This window comes from Giraffa tippelskirchi, chromosome 9 (assembly GCF_054371585.1).
Source record: "Giraffa tippelskirchi isolate mGirTip1 chromosome 9, T2T-mGirTip1v1.2.pri, whole genome shotgun sequence".
In the NCBI taxonomy this organism is placed as follows: Eukaryota; Metazoa; Chordata; class Mammalia; order Artiodactyla; family Giraffidae; genus Giraffa; species Giraffa tippelskirchi.
The window spans coordinates 130,458,945-130,476,763 of record NC_137283.1 but is presented as its reverse complement, the minus strand read 5'-3'; the positions used below and the strand labels follow the sequence as shown (position 1 = coordinate 130,476,763).

The 17,819-nt window shown below is 36.6% G+C and overlaps 1 protein-coding gene across 5 annotated transcripts in view; it reads left to right on the top strand.

Moving 5' to 3' along the window:
- Positions 1-17,216, top strand: part of LOC145520251 (protein LEG1 homolog) — a 33,112-nt gene extending 15,896 nt beyond the window's left edge. For 3 of the 5 annotated variants that reach the window (XR_014064343.1, XM_081526216.1, XM_081526217.1), the window contains 4 exons: positions 11,381-11,467; positions 13,591-13,727; positions 15,521-15,759; positions 17,035-17,208. Coding sequence is in view for 2 of the 5 variants with exons in the window: in XM_081526216.1 (XP_081382342.1) it covers positions 11,381-11,467; positions 13,591-13,727; positions 15,521-15,759; positions 17,035-17,138 (567 nt within the window). In the remaining 3 variants the exon portion in view is untranslated. Of the gene's footprint in view, positions 1-11,380; positions 11,468-12,308; positions 12,491-13,590; positions 13,728-15,520; positions 15,760-17,034 lie in introns of all 5 variants that reach the window. The other 2 variants (XR_014064342.1, XR_014064341.1) reach the window with 2 other exon arrangements.
- The last annotated feature ends 603 nt before the right edge of the window (positions 17,217-17,819 follow it).

The window sequence follows — 17,819 nt, the reverse complement described above, 5'->3', positions numbered from 1 at the left end:
GGGAATCTTCCCAACCCAGAGATCAAACCCAAGTCTCCTGTACCTTCTGAATTGCAAGTGGATTCTTTACCACTGAGCCACCAGGGAAGCCCTTAACCTCCTTGATATTTTATTCTTTTTAATGTGATGGTAAATGGGATTGTTTTGTTAATATCTCTTTCTGATCTTTTGTTGTTGGTATACAGAAATGAAACATGAAAGATGATTTTTTGCAACACTTTGTAGTAGCAAAATGTGAATATGGTATTATTGAATGTACATTAGAACAGTATAAACCTTGGTATATATTAAAGAATATTCACAATCCAGGAAGTTGTACTATGTTTATTTTATATCCTTTATTTACCTTCAGATTATATATATATATGTGTGTATATATATTATATATATAATATATATACACAAATACATATACAAAAAGGGACTATGAACTGATTTATATATTTATATATTAAATGATCAGTCTGAGCGATCACAGCAAATTAATACCACAATTACTTTTAATTCAATCTTATTTGAAACAATTAAGGTTGTTTGCATGAAGCACACTATTGAAACGTTGAGGATGAATTAGTGGAGATGGCTAGTTATAAGGTGAGAAGAAGTGGGAAAATTTTTCCTATGAAATTGAATGTGTACATTTTGTTGGCAAATATACCTGGGTTATCCTAGTGATAATCATAATACGTCTCTTTTTCCTCTAAAGTCATTTAGTCATAATGGGAAATCACCATAGGAAAGAAGTTAGAAACATCTTTTCCTGCCACATGTCTATTTCTCCTCCAGTCCACACCTCTGAAGTCATGGAGAGTCTCTCATTTCAGATTGATGTAGAAAGAGAAAGGGAAAAAAATCTCTCCACATTGCCTGAATATCTGTTAGTTTTGCATGTTACACTGGCAAAAACTGGAAATAGACTCCCACAATCTTCAAGTATGGACCTGATAGAAAATGGGGGGGGGGGCGGTGAATATTCCAGTGGGAAGAACTTTAAATAATGCATCTGCTTCTTCACTTTGCTTAGATGGCCATAGGTACAGATCTACACTACCTCAATGTCAGTAGTCAGAGACTTAAAAAGGACATGTGTGGTGAAGATAACTTGGGGGATATCATGCAAACATTTCAACAACTTAATTTTCCTCTAACCAAAGCTGATCTGAATATTTCTTCTGCTGAATCAGTTCACTTCAATGCTCAGTCATATCCGACTCTTTGCTACCCCACAGACTGCAGCACGCCAGGCTATCCTTCACCAGGTCCTAGAACTTGCTCAAACTCATGTCTGGTGAGTCAGTGATGCCATCCAACCATCTCCTCCACTGTCATCCCCTTCTCAACCTGCCTTGAATCTTTCCCAGCATTAGGGTCTTTTTCCAATGAGTTGGTTCTTTGCATAAGGTGGCCAAAGTATTGGAGTTTCAGCTTCAACATCAGTCCTTCCAATGAATATTCCAAGGAATATCTCCTTTAGGATGGACTGGTTGGATCTCCTTGCAGTCCAAGGGACTCTCAAGAGTCTTCTCCAACACCACAGTTCAAAAGCATCAATTCTTCAGTGCTCAGCTTTCTTTATAGTCCAACTTTCACACCCATACATGACTCCTGGAAAAACCATAACTTTGACTAGATGGACCTTTGTCAGCAATGTAATATCTCTGCTTTTTGATATGCTGTCTAGGTTGGTCATAGCTTTTCTTCCAAGGAGCACAAGTCTTTTAGTTTCATGGCTGCAATCATCATCTGCAGTGATTTTGGAGCCCAAGAAAATAAAGTTTACCACTGTTTCCATTGTTTCCCCATCTATTTGCCATGAAGTGATGGGACTAGATGCCATGATCTTAGTTTTTTGAATGTTGAGTTTTAAGCCAGCTTTTTCACTCTCCTCTTTCCCTTTCATCAAGAGTCTCTTTAGATCCTCTTCACTTTCTGCCATAAGGGTGATATCGTCTGTGTATTTGAGGTTATTGATATTTCTCCCAGCAATCTTGACTCTAGAATGTGCTTCATCCAGCCCAGCATTTCACATGATGTACTCTGCATAGAAGTTAAATAAGCAGGGTGACAATATATAGCCTTGACATACTCCTTTCCCAATTTGGAACCAGTCTGTTGTTCCATGTCCGGTTCTAACTGTTGCTTCTTGACCTGCATAGAGATTTCTCAGGAGACCGGTAAGGTGGTCTGGTATGATCTGAGTACAGGTCTGATATGCATCCAAGTCTGTTATGACCTGCATACAGATTTCTCAGGAGGCAGGTAAGGTGGTCTGCTGAATGCTCAACCAGAAAATAAGCAGACATTTCTAAGCCCCTAACAGGGTACTACACCCTCACACTATCACCAGTTCCTGCTAACCAGTGAATTACAGTAGCTTCCTTCCATCATAGAAGGTGCAGAAGTTTATACTCATTGAAAATAGAACCATATTCTGTGCATTTGCTTTCCCCAGTTTAAATCTTATGCCAGTACCATCTTTGTAGATTTGTGGAATGCCCTAATTATTGTTGTAACAGTTCACATTGCATTGTTTCTGATAAAGGTGTTTATTTTACTGGTAAATATCCAAGGGATTCACTGTCTTCAGCAGAAGAAACAAACATGATATAACTGTGAAAGAGCTTATAACCTGTTTAAACCTTATCTCATACAGTTAAGGTGATATCCTAGGCAGCACGTTATATAATATAAATCAATTTTATTAAGTGGTGACTTTTCTCTCATCAGAATTCTCAGCCTGTGAACCAAGTGGTAGAGAATGGATGTGATTAACTTTTAACTTAACCACTTAACTTCTCCTCTAATGGGCTACGCATATACATTTTTCTCTTCTCATGCCTTCAGTTTTGTGCTCTGTTGATTTAAATGCCATAGGTATCAAGCTCTATTGAACCAAAAGAAGTACTGCTGTTCAGTCATTTTGGACTCATATTTCTTAATCACCAAAAAAAGTATATTGTTGTATTTCCTAGGTATTCATTCTCCGGGGGAGTTAGAATTGCTGCTATAAGAAATGAGGAGAAATGTATCTGTTTTCCAGGTGACTATCTAGGTACATTTTTAGTACTTTTAAAACTGGTGACAATATTTAATAGGAGAGTTCTGCAAGCCAATACTACTACAGTACAGACACTTCAAGAATACAAGGTTGAGTTATTCCCCCAGTTATACAACTAAGACCAGAATTTGAATGAGTATGGAAAAAGCAAATTTTAACTTTCCCATGACCAGTTTCAATAATGCTACTATAGAAACTAGGCATATTTTCCTTGTTTGATTATTTATATATTTTTGTATTTTAATTGGTTTCCCCCCTGTTCTGTCTCCTATTATTTTTTGCAAGTTTGACCTGAAATACTAGTAGTTGTGTTACAGAATGTCAAAGGAGGAATTTTATTGAACTGGAAGGGGAGCGATCTTTAACCAACCAAAGATGGTTATAGAGACTGAATGATAAAACGTGGATTTCCCACCTTCTGGAGAGTGGAAGAACCTAATTCTTTTGTAAGAGGGTTGGTGCCATCATGTTTGATCATGATGCTGTTTTTATAGGTATTTGAAAACATAGGAGGATGTTACATATGCTGAACTGACAAATATATGGACTGTACAAACATGTTGCATTTTGTTGATTCATCATCATCTTTATCCCTTAAACTGGCATGGGAACTACATCTCCTTGATTCTTTTGTTAGGAGAGTTCTGGGTTTGATCACCACAAGAAGTAAACATGTAATTTTTGTAATGTGGAAGAGAAGAAGCCCTTATTCTTCTCTGACAATTGTGGCCAGACATTTGGGAAGTTTGCAGAGAAGGTCTGAATCAGAATTCTCTGATGAAAATCCTATTTCAATTTCAAAGGTACCTTAAGTCATAGGTGGCATTTTTATATTTGTAGCCTCCTAAGCAAGACACCTGAGGTTGTGCGTTAGGGTCCAGGAAGTGGGCCACACCCTAATCTATAAAACCTGTGGATATATTACCTCATATGATACAGAAATTAAGGTTACAGATGGAATTAAGTGTACAGACATTCAGATGGGTAGATTATACTGACTTGTTGGTCAAGTCTAACCACATGAGCCTTTAAAATCAGAGAACCTTTCCTGGCTAGGTTAGAGAGAAGTGAGGACAGAAGAAGTATCAGAGAGATAAATGCACCATGAAAAGGACTCTACCTGCAATTCCTGGATTTGAAAATGCTGGACACACTATTAAAGAAATTATATTGAAATAGTTAGATAAATGCTCTTGTAAGTCAAGTGACATAACTGTGAAAACTACTAATTAAGCCTGGTAAGTGAGTAGTTTCCTAACAAATGAAATATCGTGGGAAGCATTGCCTTTAGTGACATCATTTTCCAACATGATAAAAATATACAATTCTGAATAGAAGTATGCACATTTTTTTCCTTTGAAACATGAGGTCATTATACTTTTGGAAAACTAAGCTCGTATTTAAAGTACAGGGGGCTTCCCTGGTGATGTAGTGGAAGCCTGGACCAAGAATCAGCCTTGCAACGCATAGGGCACCAGTTCAATCCCTGGTCCAGGAAGATTCCACATGCCAGGGAGCAACTAAGCCCATGCCCCACAACAGCTGAGCCCCTAGTTTAGAACCCAGGAACCCTAACTACTGAGCCCATGTGCTACAACTGTTGAAGGCTGCAGACCTAGAGCCTGTGCTCCCCAACAAGAGAAGTCACTACACTGAGAAGCCCGCACACAACAATGAAGAGTAGCTGCCACCAGCTGCAACTAGAGAAAGCCCACATGCCAGCAACAAAGACCCATCACAGCCAAAAAGTAAAATAAATAAGTAAAGAAATCCTTTTAAAAAAGAAAGTGCAAAAATATTTTATATAGAGAGATAATTACTCTCTAGACTCAGGAAACATGGAAAAGAAATCAAAAGAAATATAAAAATGCATTTTAGTATGTCAATGTTGAAGCAAATCGCACCACTTATTTAAGTAAAACCATTGAAATATGAGAGCTGTAAATGCAGACCCATATACATATATATGTATATTATATATGTTTATACTAGAAGTAAAAATGCCATTAATGACTTTTCTATCAGTGATTTCTTTTTTTGAACATTATAAAAACCCCATCACTCAACATAATATTGCAGCAACCCTCTCTTGAATTACCTCATAGTGGCATTTATAGAAAATTAAGTGAATATTTAATGTACAACAGATCATTTCTCCTTAATGGGATTAAGAGCTAGGCTTATCCATTGTGGAAAACAGTATTGAGGTTCCTCAGGACACTGAAAATAGAGTCACCATATAATCCAGCAGTCCTGCTGCTGGGCCAAGGCTACAATTCAAAAAGATATATGCGCCCCTATGTTCATAGCAGCACTATTCACAATAGTCAATACATGGAAACAACTCAAATGTCAATTGACAGAGGAATGGATAAAGAAGATTTAGTACATATATACTATAGGATACTACTCAGTCATACAAAAGAATGAAATAATGCTATTTAAAGCAACATGGATGCACCTAGAGATTATCACACCAAGTTAAATGAGTCTGAGAAAAACAAATATCATACAATGTCACCTATACATGGAATCTAAAGTATCACACAAATGAACCTAGCTATGAAATAGAAGCAGAATCACGGACATAGAGAACAAACTGGTGGTTTCCAAAGAGAAGTGTTTAGGGGAGAGATGGAGCAGGAGTTTGAAGTCAGCAGATGTACGCTTTTACGTATAGAATGGATAAACAACAAGGTCCTACTGTACAGCACAGAAAGAACCATATTCAATATCCAGTGATAAACCATAATGCAAAAGAATATATATATGCATATGTGTATATGTATAACTGAATCACATTGCTATACAGAAGTAATTAACAAAACAATGTAAATCAACTATACTTCAATTTTAAAAAAGAGTTAGGCTCAGAAATTGCTTATTTTCAACTACATGAGTGCTTAGCTGAATATGGATATAGATCATTTTTCTTTGTGTGACATTTCTCTCTATCTCTCTGGAAGTCTTTCACCCTTCCTTCCCTCTGTACAACATGACATTAGCATCCAACCCTAGGCAAGAGGAGAACCCTCAGCAAGGACCCCCTTCCTTTCAAGTTTGTATAGCTATAAATTGGGAATTAGTTCTTGCCTTTCCTTTCCTGCTAAATGTTTTTACTCTGTGTTCTCAGAAGACTCCAAACTCACAAGTATGTAAGCATTTACAACATGAGCCTTGTTCATTTATCTACTTTCTTAAACTGGACATAGCACCACCATTGAACAAGCTATGTCTTTTTCAATTTTTTGTTCCTAGACCCTTACACAATACCTAGCTCATAATGTAGACACTCAATAAATTTTTGCTCCATTACTGGAAAATTGAACAGATGGAAGCATTTAAAAAGCCATGGATGGAAGTGACATTGACCACAGAGGAAGTGACCCTCAGGTAAAAATTCCTCAGTCCTTGCCCAGGATCTGCTGTTCCTTTTCATGAACATAAAGTGTACTTTGCTTTTATGTCCAACATTGATGGCACTTACATACTTGGTTCACATTAATCAAGCCAAACAAAACAAATTAAAACTTTATTTTAAACACAGAACTGATATATATATTTACAACAGATAAGCAAACATGGCTGTACATTCATGCTCTTAAGATGGAACTTCTGTCCCCACAGAGGAGTCTCCAAAGGAAGTCAAAACCTGGGCAAGTAAACAGCTTGAACCCACAGGCTAGTATGATTAAACTAAGATATTCTGATGCATTCTTATTTCCTTAATGATCAGTTAATAAGAGTACGACATTTCTCTCTGGCCTATTTAAAACAGGAGACTACTGGTTTCTTTTTTCAAAATTATTCATCTTCTATTAACACAACCCTTCAAACTTTCATAGGCTTTCTTTTCATTTTTGGCAAATCTTAATCAAATATATATTGTATACTTTTGAGGTGGTAGAACTTTCCAAAATTTTAGGATGACCTCCCGAAATAGAGATCTGATGTATACCAGTTATTTGTCACTGAGTTTAAGGGTCTTTTCCTAATGTCAATAATTTATACAATCAAAAGTGAAAGTGAAGTTGCTTAGTCATGTCCGACTCTTTGCGATCCATGGACTGTAGCCTACCAGGCTTCTCTGTCCATGGGATTTTCCAGGCAAGAATACTGGAGTGGGTTGCCATTTCCTTCTCCAGGGGATCTTCCTGACCCAGGGATCGAACCCAGATCTGCCACATTGCAGGTAGACACTTTACCCTCTGAGCCACCAGGGAAGCCTGGAAGTTGTCTGCTAAATCATCCAAAGTTTCTTGACAACTAACAATTGGTGAGACAGTCCACGGAGTGCTTTCATTTTCTTTTTACATTCTCCTAGTGTTAGACTCCAATGATATTGATACAGTCTCCTCCAAAGAACTTGAATGATTTTCACATTGTGAACTCTTGACTGAAGACCTCAGCGTTTTTGTCATATGTAGCCTAGGGGAGGCCTTATTTTCTTTAGTTTTACTTATTTAGGCAAAATTTTGTTTTACAAAGTTATTCAGACAATCTCTTTTCAATCTCACACCTTTCAGTGTTTGTGACATACAGATAGATTTGTTACAGTCCATATTTCATCTTCTTATAGTATATCCTATCAAAATTTTATAGAATTTGCACACAGTGAAATCCACTCTTTCCCATATACAGATTTATGGATTTTGACAAATGCATAGAGTCATGTCCCCAGCACATTCCCCGATGGCTCAAGTGGTAAAGAATCTACCTGCAGTGCCGGAGACACAGGAAATTCAGGTTTGATCCCTGGGTCGGGAAGATCCCCTGGAGGAGGACACAGCAGCCCACTTCAGTATTCTTACCTGGAAAATCCATGGACAGAGGAGCCTGGCGGGCTATAGTCCAGAGGATTGCAAAGAGTCAGACATGGCTGAGCATGCACACATGTGTCCCCAGCACCATAGTATCACATACATCAATTCTATCACAGAAATATTTACCCCTTCCTACTAGCCTTTGGTACTCAACCTCTTCTCCAGACCCAGTTACTGGCAATGACAGATGTGGTTTTCCTCCCATATTTTTGTCTTTTCCATAATGTCATATGAAGAGAATCACACCCCATGTAGCTCTTGCCTTTTTATTGTTTAACAAAATGCACTTGAGTCATTTTTGTTTGCTGAATCAATAATTTGTTCCTTTTTATGATTGACTAGAGTTCCATTATGATAAACTATACACTCTAATTTATCCACTCACCTGTTCAACAACTTCTGGATTGTTTTCCATTTTTAGTTTATTTTGTGTGTGTGTGTTAGTTACTCAGTCGTGTCTGACTCTTTGTGACCCCATGGATATAGCCCACCAGGCTCCTCTTTCCATGGGATTCTCCAGGCAAGAATACTGGTGTGGGTAGCCCTTCCCTTCTCCAGGGGATCTTTCTGACTCAGGGATCGAATCTGGGTCTCCCACATCACAGGCAGACTATTTATATTTACCATCTGAGTCACCAGGGAAGCCTAGTTTTATTTTAGCAACTATTAAAGTTACTATTGATGTACAAAGATCTGTATAGTCAAAGCTATGGTTTTTCCAGTAGTCATGTACGGATATGAGAGTTGGACCATAAAGAAGGCTGAACACCAAAGAATTGATGTTTTTGAACTGTGGCGTTGGAGAAGACTCTTGAGAGTCCCATGGACTGTAAGGAGATCCAAACAGTCAATCCTAAAGAAAATCAATCCTCAATATTATCAGAAGGACTGATGCTGAAGCTGAAACACCAGTATTTTGGCCACCTGATGCAAAGAGCCAACTCATTAGAAAAGACCTTGATGCTGGGAAAGATTGAGGGCAGGAGGAGAAGGGGACAACAGAGGATGAGATTATTGGATAGCATTACCAACTCAATGGACATGAGCTTGAGCAAGCTCCAGGAGTTGGTGATGGACATGGAAACCTGGTGTGCTGCAGTTCATGGGGCTGGAAAGAGTTGGACATGACAGCAACTGAACTGACTGACTGTAGAAAAAGAGCTCATACTTGTGGTTACCAGAAGAGGTGGTTGGGAGGATAGAGAACAGAAGGAAACTGGTCACAAAGTACAAACTTCCAGATAAAAGATAAGTGCTAGGGATGTAATGTACAAGATAACTATAGCTAACACTGCTGTGTAATATATTAAAAAATTGTGAAGACAGTAAATCCTAACAATTCTCATCACAAGAAAATCGTTTTCTCTTTCTTTTCTTTTTTATTGTATTTAGGTGGGAGGATAGCTGAAACTATTGTGATAATCATTTTATAATATGTGTAAATCAAACTATAATGCTGTATGCTTAAATTTAGGCAATGACGTATGCCAACTGTTTCTCAATAAAACTGGAAAAAAATGAAAGCATTTGGGTTAAATTTAATACAATGTTTTAGAAAAACTGGCAATGTTTAGGTAATTTTAAACCACAGGAAATAATTGCCTATTGGCAAAAAATTATCTGTGCAAACAATTTATTTGAAGTGTTTTGCAATAGACTGACAGTTTTAATTACTAAATCTATGTTGGCAGATGCTCATTTATTTGCTCATTAATTCAGGTTCTTATTGGTCAGTGTATTACCTGCTCAGATATTCATCATTCTCTAGTTGGCCCAAGGACTACCTCCCATCTGCTATATAACTTCTTTTGTTTGAGACTTAATGCTTGAGTACAACAGACAGTGAAAGGATGTGGTCTTCTTTGATGATCCCCACTTTTCTCCTCCTGAGCTTTTTTTCTGTGGGATTGGCCCCAGATCCAGGGTCAACTACCAATGAAAATGACAACTACCCCCACTTTGGGGACCAAACTGATGGAGACATAGCAGAATTTCCAGTGCAGAATAACAAGATAATTGTTGATCCCTGGAAATATATGGACTGACTAAGAATATATAAGATCCTTATAACAGAATCAAACAAATATTTTGCTTCATTTGGAAAAAACAATACAGGCAATGTATTTTGGGCACTGACTTTATTTTATGGAAAGCTATTTAAAACAGGTATGTACGTTTGAATTATTCCCAAGGAAAACTGCTTGTCTCTTTCTTTGATGCTAGGAGTGGCATTACAGCTAATCTATTTAAGTGTTACTGTCTGAATGCTCATGCATTCAGTCAATATAACCAATGGAGTCAATAAAATCATTTATCTTTAAGTATTCAGGCTTTCATATTACCTAATCAAATACTTCTTTTGATTAGTAAAGTTATTTGTCACACCTTTGCTTTACATTTTATAGACTTCCTGGCTTAAAAATAAATTCCTGCAGCTTTCAAAATGAATTCCTGTAAACTGAAAAAGCTTATTCTTTGAAGAAGAAATGTCCCCTTCTAGATGAAAAAAATCTCATTTTTTTTAAAGCCTGACAGGCTTCTCAGATAAATGTGACACTATAAATATCTGTTTCATGGGGTGAGATTATTAAAGGAAATAAGACAAAATGTCTTTTAGCTATGAAATCCAGGATGAGGTTTCACACAAACTAAGGTAAGGACCATATTTTCCCTTAAAAGCCTGGGCTTTGCCTCATAAATATAGTGGAAAGAGTAATAAAACATGGCCCTCACTGCACAGTCTCTTTCCTGTTAGTTGTTAGGTTCAGGCAGAAAAAACGGGCTGAAACCAGGGAGGAACTGGTCCAGAATGCAGCACTCTCTTCCTGCACTTAAACAAGTAGGATGGGGAGTCAAGTGTGATGCTCAAAACTCAGCATCCTCTCTGAGAAAGGGAGAAAGCTTCTCTCTTTCTGCCTCAGTTGGGGTGAATTTCTCCATCTGTATTTTGCTCTCACTACTTCTTCAATCAATTATCTTGTTACTGAGATTCTGGAACTGAATCAGCTTCCCATTCTCATGAAATTCTTTTTTAAATTGTCTTCTTTGGATGTTACTAGATGGAGACTAGAATGAAACAAGGACTAGAATGTGGTGCCTTCATATAGAAAAAAAAACTTCTGCACATTTGAATTATTGCAATGAAGTCTTGATTGATTTAGGAAGAAAAGAAAGACCCACAGAGACTGCCTTGTGAAACACTCTGCAAGTCCAGCTTAGTCAAGAAGGAGTTGGTAAAGATAATAAATATGGTATAAAGAAAATAATAAAGAAAAATAAAAAACCAGAAAAATATGCAAGAAAGGGTCTGTACAGGCTGGGATGTCTGAGAAGCTTTGAGCTCTCAAAGTGAATGAAATGCTATTCATATGAATAGACCATATCATTAGCAGGAATAACCCTCTTCTTACTCTTTGGAGGGGAGCATATGAATCTTTTCCTCTCTTATGACTTTCTATTCAAGGTTCAACTCTTTTCACCTACTCTGTTTACTCCATAGATAGATTTTCAGAGCCTCCCAATAGTTCACTGTGTGCTTATGAGTCTGGGGTCTCCAGCTGTATATCTATCAACAGTGGCTGGGGAGGTAAGTGTTATATTTCACCATGCTTCTTTACTGATCTGTGGCTGTGGGGCTTGCTAACCCTGCTTTTCTATGGGGTAGGCTAAATTGCGTTGAAACTCGATATTTCCTTTGTAAACATATACAATTTTCTGTGCAATCTCCCAGGAGATGATCAATAAAAAAAAAAATGAATGATAACTCTGCTATGGTGATGTCTAAATTAATGATGTACAGTACATTGTCATTTTGTGTCAGAGATGTGGGCATGTGCTCAGTCGTGTCCAACTCTTTGAGACTTCATGGACTGTAGCCCACCAGGCTTCTCTGTCCAAGCAAGAATACAGGAACGGATTTCCATTTCCTACTCCAGGGGTTCTTCCTGACCCAGGGATTGAACCCCCATCTCTTGCCATCTCCTGCATTGGCAGGCGGATCCTTTACCACTGCACCACCTGGGAAGCCATTGTTCATTTTAGATAGATACTAAAGAAGACAATGATACTTTCAAGTACCTAGTATTTCAAATTTTCTATTGCATATTCCACCCACTTCTATTTCCTTCTACAACTAGCTACTATTTATTTCACACTTACACATTCCAGAACCTCACTTTAGCCATTTAGAGAGATTTAATTCAACCCTTGCCATGATCTTAAATTAATATTCTCATAATACAGATAATCAAGCAGAAGCTGAGAGAGGTTGAGTAATTTGCTTTTTATCACAAAGCTAGTAATAGAAAGTCTAAACATTCATCTTTCTCTCTCAATTCATTTCCTTAATCATTTAAGTTTTCCTTCCTAAATCCCTAATTTGAAAAAACAACAAGAACTTAATAATGATTTATTATTTTTAATTGCAGGACATTTCATGCCTTAAAGACCAATTTCACTGTAGGGGACACCTAACATATCTGCTCCTTCTGATTGGTTTATGCAGAAATATATCTTCATTAGTTACAAGATTTTGGAAAAGTGAATTTATAAATGTACATTTCAAAATAAAAGTTGTACTTGGCAATGAACAAAATTCTTCTAGTTCAAGGTAAAATTTATACTGAGAACCATCCACTCAAAGGTGAAAATTAAGGCTAAAAGTAGAAATAAGTGGAATGAGGTCAACTAGTGCACTGGGTTTCATGAGAAAATGACTTGTCATCAAAAGGCTTAAAAATATTCCTTGAAATACCTATCAGTTGTGTCTTCTCCCTTATGTTTTGTATCACTACTGTCTGGCTTCTCCTTGACATCTAGATTAACAATCAAAATAGTTCTCTTATTGTCAAGCAGGAATGTGGAAGGATGTGCTTCATTAACAGAAGGTGTGGATTCATGCCTGTGACTAAAGCCTGGCTGAGGAGTAGGCCTATATATCTATTTATCTATATAAGATAAATTATATAGATTAAGGGTTAGTCATTTGGTTAACTCCTACTTTGTATAGACAGTTAATGACTCCAGATACCTCCATCTTATTTTTTTACCGGCATTAGCTACTATGTGGTTATTATGTATTTCCTTGCTGCAATTGAATCTGAGTTTTTGGGGAATTTGCCATATGAGGTAGAGTTACTACCTCGAGAGGAGTACAGATCTAACTTCTGTTATTCAGTTGAGGAATGCCATGCGGCCTATCCAGAAGCAATGGATATAGCCAACAGGTTTTATAAGGTAAAAGAATGCAATGATATTTTAATGAATGGAATGAATGAAAACACTGAATGAAGTTCTTCTGTTGGGATTTATGAATTAAAAATAGACTAAACTTCACATTTATATGCATTTGAAATTATGTTAGAGCTTTGTCCCTTCCCCGTCTAATCATTCTACTTAGTATCCTGAAGTGATCCTAATAGTTAATAGCCAATTGGCATAATTGTATTTATAAAAACATTTTTTCAATAGAATTCATGTAATAATCACCAAATTATGTTTGCCTCTGCAAACAGAACAGCATAAATCTTTCTACAAAGCAAACAAAGTTAAATGACATCTTTTAAGTGTTAAAATCTATTCTGAAAATAAATTTCATTTCTAAACAATCAGCTAGATGAGTATGTCACAATGTTCTTTTTCAGGAATTCATGATACTGGTAATTAAATGTATTAAAATCTTTATTGACATGAATCTTATTCATTCTACAGTATCTGCTGTCCAGAAAGATAGTTTCCACTACCAGAGGTATTCCTCAGTATGACACAGATGAGGACACAGCGATCTTTAAGATGTGGGCAACCCATCAAGCTGCCATTGATGTGGCAAAACCAAAGTTCAGTGATGTGTAAGAGAATTGCTTTATGTGATGTAATTAAACTCTGTTGTTTTTTTCTGGCATAGTAAAACATAATGTTTAAGTTTTGGTTGCCTCAAATGTTCATTGCTCATATTTTCCAGAATATCAGGAAATAGTTTTTCCATTTTTATTGGCAGTTCATCTAAGAGTCACACGTCAGTTATATACCTTGAATGTAGCTTTTATTAGTTTATACTTGTCAGTTCATTCTTTCAATGGTGTCTCCTTAATTTGAAAATTTTTCAGTATAGACCAATTTCTCAATTTTTTTCCTTTACTATTTAATTCTTTTTCTGATTTAAAAAAAAAAAAAACCTATCCAGTGATCTTCAATGGCTTGGTATTTTGTTGTATGTTTGTGTGTGTGTGTGTAGAGTCATATTTATTAATAGTTTGTCACTAACTGTGATGTTTCTTCTCTCAGCTCCACAATGGTATCAAAGACTCTTCTCATCATGTCAACATTAGAGCAATACCTCTAAAAATCATTCATTGCCTTGAGTCTTCCTTTCTTATTAGGAACTTGGGCTGCCATCACCAAATACTATAAATTAGGTGGTTTACATCACAGAAATTTATTTTCTCACAATTCTGGATGCTGCAAGTTCAGAACTAGGGTTCCAGCATGGTCAACTTTAGCTGTGGGCCTTCTATCTGGCTTGCGGATGATTGCCTTCTTGCATCATGGCATCTGTGTCTTCACATGGAGAAGAGAGAGAGAAAAAATCTGCACTCTAGTCCCTCTTCCTCTTTAGTATGACCTTCAACATGTAAATTTTCAGATGATCATACCTTTTTTCTTAAATTTTGAACTCAAGATTTCTCAGTATTTTGTCCATTCTGACACCATAGAATGTGTTTTTAATATTTTATTCAGCTTTTATGATTGTTCTCTGCAAGAGAGAATTGAGCATGCCATTTAAGTCTTTAAATTAGATGAACTCAAGAGAAACCATCTGTTGTTTGTTTGTCCCCTGGCCTTGGGCCCTGTTATGTCCTATTCAAGATGGTGATTTGATTACTGTGGCAAATTTCTAGTCCATTTCTTATTTCTTATGAATTAGGAGCAATTATATAAGCATATACACACAATAAACATGAGTCAATTATGTACGTTGTTGAAGAATTTTCAGAAATTGCTATTAGATAACCTTCTATTTGTTATACTGGCTCATAGTATCCAGTCCCTGGACTATGTTTGTGGAAAACAAGTGACATTAGACATTAGTGGCACAGAAATTAGATATAGGAGAAACACAATGAGAAAGCACCAAGAGTAAATCTAGTGGAAGTAAGAGTTGGTTAAGATGCTACAATTTTTTTAAATTGTGATTCAAAGTTTTGCCATCTCTGTTGCTATGTAATAGATTCCTCCCTGGTGGCTCAGATGGTAAAACGTCTGCCTGTAATGCAGGAGACCTGGGTTCACCCGCTGGGTGGGGAAGATCCCCTGGAGAAGGAAATGGCAACCCATTCCAGTACCCTTGCCTGGAAAATCCCACGGACGAAGGAGCCTGGTAGGCTACAGTCCATGGGGTAGCAAAGACTCGGACATTATTGAGTAACTTCACTTTCACTTAGATTCTTCAGCCAACACAATGTAGAAGGTAGTATGAGGATTAATTACAATATAATAAAATTGTAGGTTCGGTTCAGTCAACTGTTTAATAAATAGCATAAAATTCCTAAGGAACATGGGAGAAAAGACACATTTAGAATTTAATTTGCATTTAAATGAAGTAGTTTGTAACTCATGCAGCTAACTTTGTACCCTCCTTTAGATCATTCTATTCTTCTGAAACTGAACAAGACTTCACCATGGACTTTCTACTGACCATAGAATTTGTTGAGGCGGTATTATATTGCCCATACTTTGAAAGTTCAGCAGAACTCCTGGTGGGTTTCCCACACAGGCTACTCACAGATCAGGATCGTAATGTTCTCATGAGTAACTTCAGCAGACGGGAAAAAGCATTGATGACTACAGTAAAACTCCTTCCAAAAATAAATAAAAGGACAGGTATGATTATGAGTTATACTATCCATGAAGCCTAAATGGACCAAAGTTATTTAAGAACTAAATATATTTAATGATTCATTCAACAGGAATGATTGAGTACCAGCTATATTATAGATATATTGAATATAATTACGTTACTGAAAACTACCCTTCCAGGACCTCACATATCATGTAGCTTCTGCAATAGTGACAGTTCTAAAATAGATACTTTACTTGTTTCTTCTTCAAATTCTTATTGCTACTCCAAAAATATTCTGGGTTCTTGCTTAGGATTCAAAATTGCTAGTCTGTGAAAATCTGGCTCTTCATTATTGTTGTGTCATTCTCCCCTGTGTAAAGTGTGCTCATACACCAAGACAGAGAATATAATAAGAAACAGAGATGGTTGGGGTGGAAGTAGGAAGACTGGGTGCAGAGAGACAGTTATATAAAGTTTTTGAGCATCAATTAAATAATGGATATTAAGCTTCTTGTCTTCATTCATCATTTTATTTATTGTCCTTAGGTACAGTATGAAATTCATAGCATCATTTACATTTTTGAGGAAAAAGTTCATTTGACATTAAATAACATGTCCAAAATGATATACTTTTTAAGTAGCTGAAGCAAACTTAAACTACAGCTTGTTTAAATTCATTTTTTGAGGGTTTCATTTTTCTTCACTATCTAATATTACCTGCATTGAAAATACGAAAGTTTTGATGAACTAGTGAATCTTACATATTTAAATCTCAATCGTTTAGAATTAGAACTGTGGAGTCTCTTCAGTTCCAGACCATTTTTTCATGGATTAATCCTAAGGATCAGGGAAACTAAGTTGCAAATATCACTTAGTTTTAGTGACAGTTGGACAGCAACCAGGTCTCCTTCCTTGCAGGAAAAGGTTCACTCTAGAAACAAAACTATGCAAACAAGAGTAAGAAAGGAGTTATGATGGGTCTCAACAATTTGTGCTTATTCATAAAATATTGTGGCTATTACATTCTGTGAGAATTTTTTGAATACATCTCATTCTCAAATAAGGAAAACAGCTCTTCATTTATTATATATGGTGCCAAAGCGAGCACGAGGAAAATAGCTCTTCTTTTATGCTGTTAGATTGTCCAACACAATGCATTTCCCTGTATCCTTTGACAAGCCTAATGGTCAGACAGTGTTACTAATATATTACAAATCATGTAATTAGAATTTTTATCTTATTTTGTATATTTTTAGATTTAAAAGTTGTATTTATAGTTTTATTAACTGGAGACATAAATGTTTCTATTTTCACAGGAGGATTATTTTTAACAATTTGGAAGAAGCTCATGACTTCAAATTTTCCTCGGGCTATGGGACGTTTCTTCATTAAAAGGCTACTCTTAATACCGATTGAGTAGCCTGAATTTATGCTATTACATGTTGATCAGTTTAATTCCATGAATAAAAGCAATCAAATGTTATAATGAATGTGAAAAGTTTGTGGTCATTATTATCCCTGCTTCATCTTTGTATTTTCAAAGTTACCAGCCAATAATCCCCCCTGCCACCCTCCCCTCAGAATTGAGCTACATACCTGGTAGAAGCTAATTAGTTTCACAGAATGCCTGAGTTACACATGAATATGTCAATATCTGTGTCAAAGACAGGTTACACTATTGATATTTAAGTTTTGATACTATTTTCAATGCTCATTCATAGATTGCCAGGTAAGCAGGGAAAATTCTCCTCTAACAGATTATTCTCATAAGATACAACTTTGGGCATTGAAGAGACATTTTAAGTAATTTATATTCTAGGACTGAACTCCAAGTACATTGCCATATGAGCACATTTATCAATTCATGTAATGAATGAGGCTGCTGTTTTGGTGTCTGAGCACTTAGAGAAATCATTTCACCATCAAGTAGAAAATTTCTGAGCTACTCTAGTGTAAGACCCAATTTCCCCCTCAGTCAGTCTCTCCCATCAGGGAGCTTCCATAAGCCTCTTATCCTTCTCCATCAGAGGGCAGACAGACTGAAAACCACAATCACAGAAAACTAACCAATCTGATCACAGGGCCCACAGCCTTGTCTAAC